Below are 14,759 nucleotides of genomic sequence, written 5' to 3'. Positions count from 1 at the left end.
TGCGTACTGAGCTGAGAGACGCGCGGACGTAACCTCCACCTCATTCGCATCATAGGACTAGAGACGGTCGCCATTTTGGTACACCCTCTCCCTTTTAGAGGGATCCCCCCAATATTTTCGGTTTCTAACCACCTGTAATACCTTCAGGGGAGAGAGACAAAAGAAGGCCTGTGGACGTGACAGGATCAGTACTTTTTGCGGGTCTGTGTTTCGGATCTGGAAGAAGGTGAAGTTTAAGTGGCTCCTGACACTATTGCCCAAAATGTATGTATCCGAGTGATAGGGTAAGTTGTAACTAGTATTTAGAAAGAGTCTATGTGTATTCAGGTGTGTATTACATATACATGACGCGATATCATGTTTCTGTAGTTGTTCCAAATCGAAATGTTAAAATCGTGACAAAGGTGACCTAGTCAGGGGATTAGGTTGCATCATTTTTGGAGTTGGGCAACCCTAATATACCCATGATCCTCTTGTTTCTCAACAGCTGTGCCCAGGTTTAGCAGCAGCTTCACATTTGTGAGACTGCAGTTTGTTTATTTGGATAGGTGTTACACTTCTTTTGTTGTTGTGGATCACTTCTTTTGTTGTTGTTGATAGATATTCATCATACTGCCCCTGCGAGGTCTAGAAATGCGTTATAACTTCACTGCTTGCTATTTGTGCCAGTGCAGACTAAACATTCAGTCTTTTGCCTTCCTCTCATTTTTATTTTTGCAACCAACCCAGAAACTCATGATCATAATGCCTGAAACCGCTCCACAGCTGGCTTTGTGAAAGGAACAGTAACACCAAAAATTCAAGTATTTTAAAGGAATGACAACATATACTTATAAAACTGGTGTGTTTGCTTCAGAAACACAACTATAGTTTATATAGATGAGCTGCTGTGTAGCCATGGGGGCAGCCATTCAAGCACAGAATACACAGAAGATAACAGATAACTTCTGATGAATCCCATTGTATACTACAGAGCTTATCTGTTATCTGCTATGTATCCTGTGCCCCTTTCCAGCTTTGAATGGCTGCCCCCATGGCTACACAGCAGCTTATTTATATTAACAATAGTAGTGTTTCTGAAACAAATGCACCAGTTTTACCAGGGCAGGACAACAGTGCTTATATTTTCATTAGTTTACGACACTTTAATTTTTTGGTGTTGCTGTTCCTATAATGCTAAACCTTAAACCTATGGGCTATTTGTGTAGATGTGATTACTTAGTTTGCATCTCTGCTATATATGCCAAACATAGGATTAGGGATGCACCGAATCTACTTTTTTGGATTCGGCCGAACCCCTGAATCATTCGCGAAAGATTAGGAGTGGGAAGGGGAAAACATTTTTTACTTCCTTGTTTTGTGACGACAAAGTCACGCAATTTCCCTCCCCGCCCCTAATTTGCATTCTGCCAAATCCTGCTGAGAGAGGCCGAATCCTGAACCAAATTCTGGATTCGGTGCATCCCTAATTAGGATTCAGGGTAGAGCTAGAATGGGAGAGATCTGTCGTGCCAGGAGCTGTGGAGAAAAATGTGGATGCCATGTTTTCAAAACTGTAAGGAGTGCCATGTTTAATGCCTAGGCAACATCCCTGTAGGAGGTTATACAATGAGAAAAACAGCATTAGAAAACAGGTAATGGATGGTCTGTGTCTGTGTTGGTACACTGAGCCTAGTAACACCAAGAACGTAAAGGAAGTATGTCCCTTTTATATGCCATCTGTAATTCATGTAAAAATGCTGCCTTATTTTATCTGTTTAAATCAGGGTTGTCCAGTTGGAGTCCGAGAGATTTTAATGGGCTACATATATGTAGTTTTTTTTATCATCCAGATTTCAGACGTGTGATATAGTGGATTAACTGGCCCACAGATACATTACACCACATATACCATGCTTATGAGAACACAAATATCATGCTTACTAGAAATGGTCACATTTTGTAGATTAAGGATAAGATTTACTAGCATGTGACATCATGAAGGATTCCCAGCAGTTTCACTTGCATTGACAGTTTCCTGAAAATTTTCCAAAAAGGGAAATTGTCTACAAACAAATGGATTTACTATGGTTGCCTCCTTTCAGCAGAATGTGTTGAATACCTTTTTGTTCTTTGGGGATATAACAGTACAAAAAAAATAATAAACCTAAATCGTTGAGCATCTAAATGCTTGTAAAAAATAATAAATGCTTAGTGGATAGGGCCACTGGTGATTTATTCAGTGGATATGTTTTTAGGGCATCTTCATTTGTGCTACTCTCTTTTTTTTAAAAACTATACATCTTTTGACAGCTGTTGGGATACTCCTTCCACTTCCTGGATCAGATGAGTGGACAGTATGGAGCACCAAAATTCTGACCTTTCTTGGAATAAACCACTGTAACATAATCTGAAAGGAGAAAGGGATGTACAGAACAGAACTCCAAGAACAGCTATAGGTATTTTTGGTTGCTTTATTTATATATTTGTATTAAGAATTTACACCGTTATATAATTGTAATTTAAATGTCATCAAAGGGATAGTTTTTACATTGCTGAAAATGTCTGGCTGATCAGTTTGCATTCTAAAACCATTACTGGTTTTACTGGGACATTTTGTTTAATTGCACTAAGAATATTATGTAGAAGTTAGAATTGGTAGGTGTCACTGGTTTGTTATGGGACTACCAGCCCCAGAACCTTTCTGAAGCGGAAGAGGTATCTGTTTGCGGCGTTTTGCTGAACCGGAATGTTCCTTAACATTTTTGTTTGTTTTTCTCTGTGTACCTGAACTTGGGTTTCCCTTTTGTGGTAATTAGGTTTAATCCTCTCTTAAAGGTACATTTTTCTTGTATGGCATTTTACAATGCCCGCATGTGCTGCAATCAACTGCACGAGCCGGCAAACCCGAGGATGTGGAAAATCATTCCATAGGTAAGTAGTATCTGGTGCTGAAGATGGATATATACTTAGTGATTACCACAAGCAATAAGAGCTGCCGAGTGACATGCTATAGTAGAAGGCATAAAGATATCTTTTCTGTTTCCATATGCCAACAGAACTTTGGTCACATGTATTCCTGCATCTGGCTATTTTATTCTTAATCATAGGCTATGCACTCATACCAGCTCCTGCTCTCACTGTAGGGCAAACATTTGTGTAGTAAATAGGGATGTACCGAATCCAGGATTCGGTTCGGGATTTGGCCTTTTTCAGCTGGATTCGGATTCAGCCAAATTCTTGTGCCTGCCCGAATCCTAATTTGCATATGTAAATTAGTGGTGGATAGGGAAATCCCGTGACTTTTGTCACAAAAGAAGATTTTTTTCCACTTTTTCCTTTCCTGCCCTTGATTTGCATTTGCAAATTAGGATTCGGTTCGGTATTCTGCCGAATATTTCACCAAGAATTCGTGGATTCGGCTGAATCCCAAATAGTGGATTCGGCTGAATCCCAAATAGTGGATTCGGTGCATCCCTAGTAGTAGGTACCTGTAGACCCAAAGAGAAAAAGAGGCCACTATATTAAACCAGCCTGGCTGTCTATATAGTCTCAAAAGTAAAAGAGTTTAAAAAAAAAAAAGCTATTGGTTATGAAACAGTGATGCAACATATAATTGGCGTGGCCCAAAAATAATCTACTTAAAAGAAAAACAAAAAATATATACTGAGAAGAGTAAAAGTTGAAAAGTTGAAAAAAAATCCCTTTCTAGATTTCCTCATGGCCGGCCAGAGGTTTTGAAGAAATGGGTGATGAACATGCGACGAGACAAATTTAAGCCATCCTCTAAGGCAGTGCTGTGCTCAGACCACTTTGAAGAGTTCTGCTTTGACAGGACCGGCCAAACCATTCGCCTCAGGACTGATGCTGTACCAACAGTATTTACTTTCCCTGGAAAGATGAAAAAGGCAAGTCCATTACTTTTAGTTCTTTTTCTTTGTGTAAAATGAATATGGAGAAGCTCATATTTGTTACCTGCAGTATATAGGATCTGTTGAGGCATGCTTTTGGTGGTTCGCCTTCAAACTAACTTTTAGTAAGTTATAGATTGGCTAATTCTAGGTAGTCTTCATTATTTATTATGTATAGATTTTGAAATTATTTGCCTTTTTCTTCTGACTCTTTCCAGCTTTCAAATGGGGGGTCACTGACCCCTTCTAAAACAACATTTATTGTTATTGCTACTTTTTATTAATCATCTTTCTATTCAGGCCTCTCCTATTCATATTCCAGTCTCTAATTCACATAAATGCATGGTTGCTATGGTAACGCTAGCAACCAGATTGCTGAAATAGCAGAACTGCTAAATAAAATTATCTCAAAAACCACAAATAATGAAAACCAATTACAAATTGTCTCAGAATATCACTCTACATCATACAAGTTAACTCAAAGGTGAACAACCCCATTTAAAAACTTCACCTACTGAAATGTGATTGTGCTTGGTTTCCTGTATAAGTATAATTCAGTCTTTAATATATTTATCGGTCCAGGAGAGGTCAATATCAAGAAGTAATGCTATAAATCATCAAGAACAGCAACTACCATTCAATTATTTTATACCAAACAAACGGCATATCACAACCTGTATGCACCTACAGTGAGCATTCTTAGTCTGATCAGGACTTAATCTTACTTGCTAGTACAGTTGGTGATGGACCCAAGTTGGCAAATGTGTGGTTTCTTCTGTATATGTGATTACAATAAACTTTAGTGACCTGTACAATGCTGTTGTCCATATCTACAGCTAACAGAGGCAATAAGATACATATGGCCACATATATAGCAGATCTCTGTTTGTAGCTGAAACCACTTCTAGCAAACAATACAATTTCATTGGTTCCTGTACTGATGTTTAAGCATACATTGCAAATTTCATACATTGCAAATTTCAGACCAAATTATGTTGTGCTGTATATTTTCAGGACAGGAAGTCACGCAATTCTGCTATTGTGTTTGAATATCCAGAGGAACAGCCTCCATTTTCACTCCCATTTCAAGAGCCATCCATGCAACAACCCAATAAGAAATGTGTAACTGCAGATCATGATTATTGTATCACAGACAGTCCGAGAACTTTAAAGAAAAGGCTTGATGAAGCACTCGGCAGTCTACAAAGCATGAAAAGAAGGCTGAAGATTACACAGCAAAAGTTCAGAAGGCTAAAATTCAAGGTCCAAGCTCTAGAACTGGCTGAGGATCCAGTGTAGGAAACGCCTAATTTCCTTTTTTTATCATTAAAACATTTATGGGAAAAATGTATTCAGGACTTGGTTGATACTGCTCCACAAAAGTATTGTCTGAGATATACAAATTATTCTTTCCTTTACAACCACAGTATTGTGGAACATGGTTTGTATCAATTTAAGTTGCCTATAGAATTATGGTGCATTACAATTAACACAAAACTTCTCTTTTCTCAGGCAGCCTATAGAGAAGAACTAATTTGACTGCACAAAGCAATTCAATCAGTTCTGACGAATTGCTACAGATTAAAAAGGCTGTCGGGAAAGTGTTGACACTTCAAGATTTCTCAGTTCAAATTTTAATAAAGATGCCGCATATCTGTATAAACCATAATCATTGGAAAGATTTATATATATATATACCGATATATATATATATATATATATATATATATATATATATATATATATATATATATATATATATACCGATATATATATATATATATATATATATATATATATATATATATAATGTTTTTTTTTTATTACGGTACTTCCTGGCACTTTGCATAGCAGCTGATGAAAATAATTACCAGTCTATTGAGAAGCCCCTAATGATGAACTTCTTAGATAAGGGAGAGGTTTGTTTAAAGCTAGATTGGGAGCTCTGAACAAATTGTCCTGTTCATAAAGGAAGGGGGAGGCGAATGCAGTGAACATAGCTCAACTTTCAAATTTGTGCTTTATAATGACAAAAATATGATTTTTTTTAAAATTAAAAGAATAGGTAGAATATAATTTCAACTCAAATCCTATTTAATGTGCTCTTTTTAAGCAAATGTGTTTTTAGGTGTATACTGTCCCTTTTAATCCAAGATTACATGAGCCATTTGATATGTATTTTTGAATGTCTGATTTTGATGGCTTCTGTATAATCCCGTATTGCTTATAGAACAGCAGTAAAATACACTACACAAGGGGCAGTACACCACTTTGTTTAACATGAATTAAATGAAAAGCCTTGTGCTGAAGATATTTTTGCCTATTCTAATCAAGAAAAATACGTTGTTTGTTTTGTACTCAATGTTTGGCCCTTATGATGTGGATAATTAAATTACCAGTACACGGATAATGCCTCTGCCTAATTGATACCTGCTAACAAAACAATTATAACAGAGGATGAAGGGAGGGCAGCTGTAACTAGTAATTATCTACCTTTCAAGGACCAAACATGGAGTAGCTTTAGTTTCCCTGTTTGTCCCGTGTAGCTCAAGAAATAACAAAAAAACATAGATTTTTTTGTGATTAATAGGCAAAAAATATGTTCAAATGGAATATTTGAATCAGCACACACTCCTCGGTTTTCTCTGCGCACGTTCCGATAGTGGCCACAATCCACTTAATTCACCAGAGTTTCGACAATGGACAGCACCATTTTCATGAATAAAAAGCCTTTATTGCTTCATGGCTACGACCAAAGATACAATAATGTTTCGAGCCACATCCTGGGTCAAACTAACTGATACATTTGTCAGACTTCCTTTTTAAGCACTTCAACTAGCGCCCTATTGTGCCAAAATCCCAATTCACACGTGTCAAGCGAATAGTATGTGAACCTAGAGTACTAGGACACAGATTAAATGAAATGCAGGAGAAATTTAGGACAAGAGGATATGCTACTGAATTACTTGCTCAACAGCGCTTAGAAGTGGAACAGTTAGATAGAGATGATGTATTATTGGGTGGCATCCCAGAAACAGTTGGAATGTATTCCATTTGTCTCTACTTTTAATAACAATTAGTCCCCAGATAGCTAACATTTTGTGGAAACATTGGAGTCTCTTGAAGGACGGCATTCCCAATGTACAAGCTTTTAAATCTCCCCCCGTAATGTCCTACAAAAAGGGTCGCACTACCTGGGAGGTGTGGATGACCTTACAACCCAAGAGAAATGGAACGTTTCCATGCTTGAATTGTAATTGCACAAATTGTTTGAAAGGCCCAAATATCTATCACCCCCCTAAAGGAACCCCTATTAAAATCAAGGTTATCACCTGTTTGACTACATATGCAGTTTATGTGATAAAGTGCCCATGCAGACTTCTTTATGTAGGAGAAACTACCCGCCAAGTGAGGGAAAGGATACAGGAGCATAAATCAGCCGGGGCACTTTGTAGAGATGGGCCGCGGGGTAGAATAACTATGATTCCATGTGGTGGAAACTGTACCCCGCCCCAGATGAGGCGGCGATAGAGCAAGGAAACTCCTTAAAAGGGAAGCATACTGGATCCGCCGTCTGGAAATTTTAACCCCCAATGGCCTAAACAAAGAATACGATTTGCAGACAATTTTCTAAAGTTTTGCTTTTAACTCTGGTTTTAATATTTATATTGTACAAATTCAATTATACACAATCACGTGAACAGTTTGGATTACATGAACAGATAAGTGCCAATGGCAACATGATTATATTGTTTATACTTGAATTGTTACATTGTATAACATTGGATAAATTGTGTGTGAATTGTTTTAAATAGACCATGATTTGTACTTAACTAAGCACACTAGAGGGCGCTAGTTGGAGTGTTTAAAAAGGAAGTCTTATAAATGTATCAGTTCATTTGACAAAGATCCAGGATGTGGCTCAAAACGTTACTGTATCTTTTGTCGTAGCCATGAAGCAATAAAGGCTTTTTATTCATGAAAACGGTGCTGTCCATTGTCGAAACTCTGGTGTTAAAAATATGTTCAACACAAGCCCTAATCATTGCACCCATGTTGTAAAAGGGGGTGTACTGCTGCTTTAAATGGAATATTACTTGTCCTTTTTATTGTGCAAGGACTAGCAACTTCTAAAAATAGAAAAAAACAAAAAAGAAATCTCCATATGCATTTCATCGAGTTGTACCTGTACACTTTTTGGCATATTTATTTGAAGGATGCATTTGAGGATACAAAAAAATTCTACACAATCCTCTGGGAGAATTGAGTCCAGGAGTATTTTATAAAAAGTATTTTTCTTACTCTTTGATAAATATGTCTCCAAATCTGCTTAGTAAAACCTCTGTACTTCTTTTGCATAAAGCAAACAGAGTCATGAAGAATATATCACCATTCTAGTTCTTCATCTCAAAGCTAGTCCGTTACAGAAAACTTGTTGCGTTTTTCACTGTGCTGTGTGTTTCTTTTTTTTGTATTATTTTTTTTTTAACCAGAATTCTGATATCATGTGAGAGCTGTGCCAAGGAGAATTATGAAAAGTTGTAAAACAAAATCGGTTGCTATGGGTTACTGCCCAGATGCAAATTTCCCCTATATTGATAAACGTGCACTACATTGTTTTTTGTTTCTACAACATTTCACAGGAAATTTCCATGTTTAACTTCCTATAGTAGCAAATGAGATATGAGAGGATGAGATTATAAACGTGAAAATTTCACCGGTCTGCCATGCTTGCTCTAATCCCCAGTAAATATAAGGGGAGGACATCTGAAAGACTTATGGGTGTGTGTGTTAAAGGGTTGCTTTTTCACTGAAAGATTGTGGCAGTCGAAGCCTTAGCATGCCATCACCCTTTAACACCTGAGTTTGAATAATTTGCATGTTTACATTTCCCCATAGGGGTAGTAAAAGGCATTTATTCCTTGTTTGAAAGAGACCTTCGGTTATGGCAGCCAGTTCCTCTTGTGTAGCTCATTATCAAATGTATAGTTATCATACAAAGATTTCTTGTCATACCTCAGTGACTGCCCATATAGGTGTGTTTTTACTCCTAATGAAATGTCTCGGCCACACTATTGAAGCGCAATTAATTAAAAAAAATAAAGCCAAAGAGCATTCTCCTCATCGCGTATGCTGTGTGCCATAATAATGTTGTTTTTTTTATGGTATTGCAAATCAACGAGTCTGACCTTGGAAAAGCATAATGTAAATTATATTTAAATATGCTGTGGGTGTTTTATTCTAAACATATTTTCCTTTTTTTTTTTTAATTAAAATACTGACTTTGTCTTTTTCTTGTAGGTCCCTTGTTGGTTCATGCATTCATTTTAGTGGGGTGGATGAGTTACGGAGTAGAATGCAAAAATGATGACATATTTGCTATAGGCCCCTTTCCATTGGTGGGTGGCTCTCCACCGCTCTTTATGGTCATTTGCTTCCATTCTCCTGCATAATATCAGTAGGGATCTACTAAACCTTTGTGGTTGTTGTGCAGCCTGTAGCACAGCAGTTCAGTGAATAAGCACATTTAGGGGGTCATTTATCAAAGGTCGAGTTTGTGAGGTTTTTTTCTACCTCGAATAAACTCACAACTCGAATGCTTGCTTATTTATGAAAAAAATTGATTTAATGCAGTCGGGGGGGGGGGGAACTTGAATACTCAAATGGATCAAGTTATTGGCGAAAGAGAAAAACTCAAATTAATTTGAGTTTTCGAGTGCAAATCACCGAATAAAACGCCAAAATCATGAAGGCTGAAAACACCTTCAAATGATTCAAGGGATCTCTGCCATTGACTTTAACATGACCTCGACGGGTTTTAGCTGGAGTATTTTTGGATTCAGGCTTTTTGAAGCTTCAGAGCATAATAAATCTACAACAATTCAAGTTTTTTTTATCCCAAAAAATGTTACTTTTTACTAAAACTATTCATGAAAAATACAACTTGTCCTTTGATGAATAAACCCCTTAATTGGTGTCTTCAATATGATCATTATGGAACCAAATATTACGATGGATCAATAGCGATCATTGGAATTCATTAACAGAACAATCAATTCATAAAATTATCGAAGGATCCAAATGTACCGATCACCCTGGAAAGTACATTTGGACGTAGAATCCTCTTGACAATAATTTAAAGGGGCATTATACCCGCTTGTTCATCATGAGTGAAATAAATAGGGATTTTTTGGTTATAGTTTGGTCCATGTAGGGTAAGTACAATTAGATTTCATTCCTAATATATGTAAGTAAGTAGAAGTCTGTTATGCAGGGCATTATCTGTAAGTAAGTAGAAGTCTGTTATGCAGGGCATTATCTATAGACTGGTATTGTAATTATGAGGGTATTGTTGGCTCTGTGGTGGCAATATTGGCTCCCCCAGTGAGAGCTAAGCCAGCAGCCAAATGGATAGTCATGGCCCGGATTTACTAATGCTATATTGTCCCTGGAAGGCCAGTGCTTTGTAGCGATGTAAATTGACTAAAGCTTTGGAATAAAACAAATCAGAATGGTCTTAACTACCTTGCATGTTCTATATAATTGAGAATCAGGCCCAGTATGTTCATGGGTAGTGCAAAAACTGAACTATGTATACGAAATGTTTTATGTACTGCAAGTAAATGAATCAGATGTATAATGATGAAGTGTGCTTTAGTTTATATAAACCACTAATTGAATATTGCATTTACTCCCAAGGTTACAGGGGTGTGTGATATAATCATGTTCTGCAATTACAAATTGACCTGTATAGCAGTTAATTATTTCAGTACAGCCACTGAACTGGTAGCAGAGGTGTTTTGCAGAAAAAAAAAGCAATCAACTGTAGAAAATGCAAGCGAGTTAAAGTACTTCCTTTTATTTTCTGCAAACATTTATCCCCAACCGGACCCTCCAATATGCCCCTTTGTGTTAGAGGTCCAATGTACCCTACAGTTTACTGGCTATTCTCCATTAAGGGAATAAGTATAATAAATTCTAGCAATGTCATAACTGCCATTACCACAGCTTGTTCATGGCTTGTGTTCTTATATTACAGGTGTGGGATCTGTTATCCAGAAACCCATTATGCAGAAAGCTCAGCGTTACGGAAAGGTCATCTTCAATAGACTCCATTTTATCCAAATAATGCAAATTTTTTAAAATTATTTCCCTTTTCTCTGTAGTAATAAAACAGTACCTTGTACTTGATCCCAACTAAGATATAATTAATCCTTATTGGAAGCAAAACCAGCCTGTTTGGTTTATTTAATGTTTACATGATTTTCTAGTAGATGTAAGGTATGAAGATCCAAATTACAGAAAGATCCGTTATCTGGAAATCCCCAGGTTCTGAGCATTCTGGATAACAGGTCCCATACCTGTGCAAGCTATCTGAACATGTCTAAAATAAGATACAAAGATGATAAAAATAAATAGGAATGAATGTCCAATTTTTCAGTTGGTCTTCATTTTTTATTCATAGTTTATGGTATTTATTTTTTCCTCTTCTGCCTCTTGCCAGCTTTCTGTGACTTTACAGTGTTATTGTATTTTACACATTCTGTTGCTTCTCTTTCTACTCAGGCACTCTCCTATTCATATTCTGGTCTCTCATTCCAACCACTGTCTGGTTGCTTGGGTAACTTGGACCTTAGCAACCAGATAGGTGCCGAAATTCCAAATTGGAGAGCTGCTGAACAACATTTTTAATACTTCATAAACCACAAAAAGTACACCAGTTGCATAATTTCCTCGGCCTACATCATACTAAAAGTTTATTTAAAGGTGAACATCCCAGTATAAAGAAGGACATAAACATTCCATAGCAATATTGCTCCTCCAAAATGTTGCTGCAACCCCTAGTATTCTAGCATGTTGTCATGTGTTAAACATTATGGTAGCTGCGGTCCAGCAATGATAAAGACTCTTAACGACTTTAAAAGGACAGATCAGCTCAGTGGCGTAACAAGATATTACTGGACCCCACAGCAAATTACCGTAGTTTTAGGGCTCCCAAAATATCCAGAGGTTGTCCAGTTTTACAAATATATATTGAAATTGCGCATTAATTAGGGACTTATCTGCCCCCATGCAGCTGCATTATCTGCTTCCTTTGTAGTTACGCCCCTGGATCAGCTTTAAACCTTGTGGGGATGCTGTGACTCAGTTGGTCAGCTGTTCTTCCTGAGTGGAGCCTTACCAATGAGGTTTTAGCATTGTCTTTTATTTACACAATAAAACAGTTTTCAAGTCCTCCAGGGCCAGCCGTCCAATTCATGCAAAAGAATCTTCCAACAAAAATTCCAACAAATGCATTAAAAACAAAATTTTAAATACAGAGTTTCGGCAACCATAATAGCCCTAGTAAGGTTAGTTCTAATAAGTAAATTATCTTGGAGCATTCTCATTGGTGAGAGTAAGTTTTATCAATGGACTGAAAAAGTACAACAGTTAGGAAGATTCTGGCTGTTATGTTGGTAATTTGATTCATCCAATCTTATCAATGCACATAAACTAAAGTGGCTGAGTATGTTTTTCCTGTTCTGGAGAAATCATAAAAATGAGAGCCTATTGCCAATTTGGCTATCGCTATATAGTAAGATTTTTGGTCAGTTATTTCCCCCTCAGTCTGTAGGCTACTGCCTGCCTTCTCCAAGGCATTCCATGAGGAAAGTGAGTTTGGTGTCCATACATATGAAATGTTTTTATTTAGACAATTTGCCTCCAATTGCATTATAAGTGCTCTTTCTGTGTTTACTGATGATATGATGAGGTTTCATGCAAGAGGATTCGATTTTGAATAATGGCTTGAATCAATTGGGGGACTGGGCAGCAAACTGACAAATGAGGTTTCCTACTGTTAAAATGGAAGGTTATGTGCTTGAGCTAAATAACAACTGATTTAAACGGTTCACCTTTAAGTTAACTTTTAGTATGTTATAAAATGGGCAACTTTACAGTTGGTCTGTATTTTTTTTTTTATATATATATAGTTTTTGAATTAGTTACCTTTTTTTCTGACACTTTCCAGCTATCAAATGGGAGTCACTGACCCATCTAAAAAAAACAAATGCTCTGTAAGGTTACACATTTATATGGGCCGATTCACCAAGGGTCGAATATCGAGGGTTAATTAACCCTCGATATTCGACTGGGAATTAAAATCCTTTGAATATCGAAGTCGAAGGATTTTAGCGACAAATACGATCGAACGATTAAATCCTTCGAATCGAAAGATTCGAAGGATTTTAATCCAACGATCGAAGGATTATCCTTCGACCAAAAAAACGTAGGAAAGCCTATGGGGACCTTCCCCATAGGCTAACATTGACTCGGTAGCTTTTAGATGGCAACTAGGGGGTCGAAGTTCTGAACGATTTTTAGTTTCGAATCCTTCGATTCGAAGTCGAAGGTCGAAGTAGCCCATTCGATGGTCGAAGTAGCAAAAAAAAAACCTTCGAAATTCGGGGTTATTACATCACATAGATGCAATTAGCTGAATTTCTCAATTTCTCCAGTCTTTTCAATGTTTTAAACTGGACAGAATGTCCAACCCTAGCGCTTTCTTTTTTTCCTTAGACGAGTAAGCCTAATGCTTTAATTAAAAGAACTATCTATTATTTCTCTGAAATTCAGCAATGCCAATTCCTAATTTTTGACTGATTTGCTTTTCTTTCTATAATAATTTTTAAAAAAACATGCTTGATTATAACTAAGACATGTTGATATTAAAGATCACCTTTGGCCTGTGTCTTTATGTGGTCATGAAACTCCTTTGTGAATTATAATAGTAATAACGCGCACTCTCTTAAATATATAGAGCGTTATGTACACAAGGCCCTGACTGGGGATAGGTAGCATAGGAACCCTCCCAGGGCACAACCATTTTGGGAGAGGAGGGGGAAAATAGTTCTAAACATGGTAAGATCCTCAAAAATGTCAGCCCCAGTCTACTTGGTTGGTTGTTTCTCAATTCATTCTAAGAATCCCTACTAAATTACTGCTTACTGCAAAAATGTTGCATTCAATTAATTGTAGACAAAAAAATCTCTATGCCTTCAGAATTATTAGAGAAGGGGGCAGGGCAGGCTCACACCTATATATAGAGGCTGATGAAGGTGAAAGCGGGCAGACTTTATCGGAAATTAGGCTGAACCCGTCTGACCTGCAAGTCCTGTGGGTTTCAGGCCAGCCTGCACATCACTAGTCTGATGGACCTCCAATGGAATTCAATTAAATCAGTGGAAATGCATTTGTTTGGTGACCTCAGCAAATTATGGCCAGTTCAAGGCTCTAGTTTTGGAACAAGTATTTAGAATCGTTCTACATAGCTACATACATTTACTGATTCAACCTTATCCCTTTAGATAATAATAGGTAAGTAGGCAATAGCTGGTTTTGTGAACTTATAGGCAAACAATTTAACTGTTTAGTCAAATTACAATGTAATCACAAAAATGTTTCAGGCAGCTTGCCAAACTCAAAAAGTAGATAGGTGTCTCTCTATAAGTGCATCCATTTCATTCTTTATACAAGAATTGATTCAGTTCTTTTTCTACGTCTCCTTGTCCATATTTCCAGCTGTCCACCAAAAAATTCACATTTTGAAAGTGATATTCAAACTTTTAATAAACCATTTTGACCAATCAATATTACCAAACAGATGTAGTGTAGCATTAGGTCTTATACAAACATGGACTACGAATGCATTCAGTCCTGTCAAAAAATAATTAATAATCTACTTGACCTAAAGGCGGTTGTGTGGATTAGTGGAGTTTGTATCTTATTTATTGGCTAAAGATGAAAGGCATTTTCCTACCCTCCCACTTTCTCTGTTTACACAAAAACACAAAGTCCTGATCATCTTGCACATGTAAAATCCAAAGT

The 14,759-nt window shown here is 37.0% G+C and overlaps 1 protein-coding gene across 3 annotated transcripts; it reads left to right on the top strand.

Moving 5' to 3' along the window:
- Positions 1-20: 20 nt before the first annotated feature.
- Positions 21-5,547, top strand: XB5752756.L (provisional ortholog of THAP domain containing 1 L homeolog). Of its 3 annotated transcripts, none has more exons than XM_018256512.2 (5): positions 23-264; positions 2,293-2,438; positions 2,818-2,913; positions 3,692-3,887; positions 4,905-5,547. In XM_018256512.2, the coding sequence occupies exons 3-5, from the start codon at positions 2,846-2,848 to the stop codon at positions 5,187-5,189; spliced, it is 549 nt and encodes a 182-aa protein (XP_018112001.1). In that variant the 5' UTR covers positions 23-264; positions 2,293-2,438; positions 2,818-2,845; the 3' UTR covers positions 5,190-5,547. The 3 variants fall into 3 exon arrangements, with proteins under 3 accessions (XP_018112004.1, XP_018112001.1, XP_018111998.1); XM_018256509.2 differs by having other exon boundaries at positions 23-284; XM_018256515.2 differs by lacking the exon at positions 2,818-2,913 and having other exon boundaries at positions 21-284.
- The last annotated feature ends 9,212 nt before the right edge of the window (positions 5,548-14,759 follow it).

Source organism: Xenopus laevis, chromosome 1L, assembly GCF_017654675.1.
Source record: "Xenopus laevis strain J_2021 chromosome 1L, Xenopus_laevis_v10.1, whole genome shotgun sequence".
NCBI lineage: Eukaryota > Metazoa > Chordata > Amphibia > Anura > Pipidae > Xenopus > Xenopus laevis.
The sequence above is the reverse complement of the archived record's forward strand: the minus strand, read 5'-3'. Positions and strand labels throughout refer to the sequence as shown.

Excerpts from the sequence above, each read along its gene's own strand:
- XB5752756.L (XM_018256512.2), top strand. The coding sequence starts at position 2,846 with ATGCCCGCATGTGCTGCAATCAACTGCACGAGCCGGCAAACCCGAGGA. Across the intron at positions 2,914-3,691 it reads TGTGGAAAATCATTCCATAG|ATTTCCTCATGGCCGGCCAG; the intron begins GTAAGTAGTATC and ends ATCCCTTTCTAG. Across the intron at positions 3,888-4,904 it reads TCCCTGGAAAGATGAAAAAG|GACAGGAAGTCACGCAATTC; the intron begins GCAAGTCCATTA and ends GTATATTTTCAG.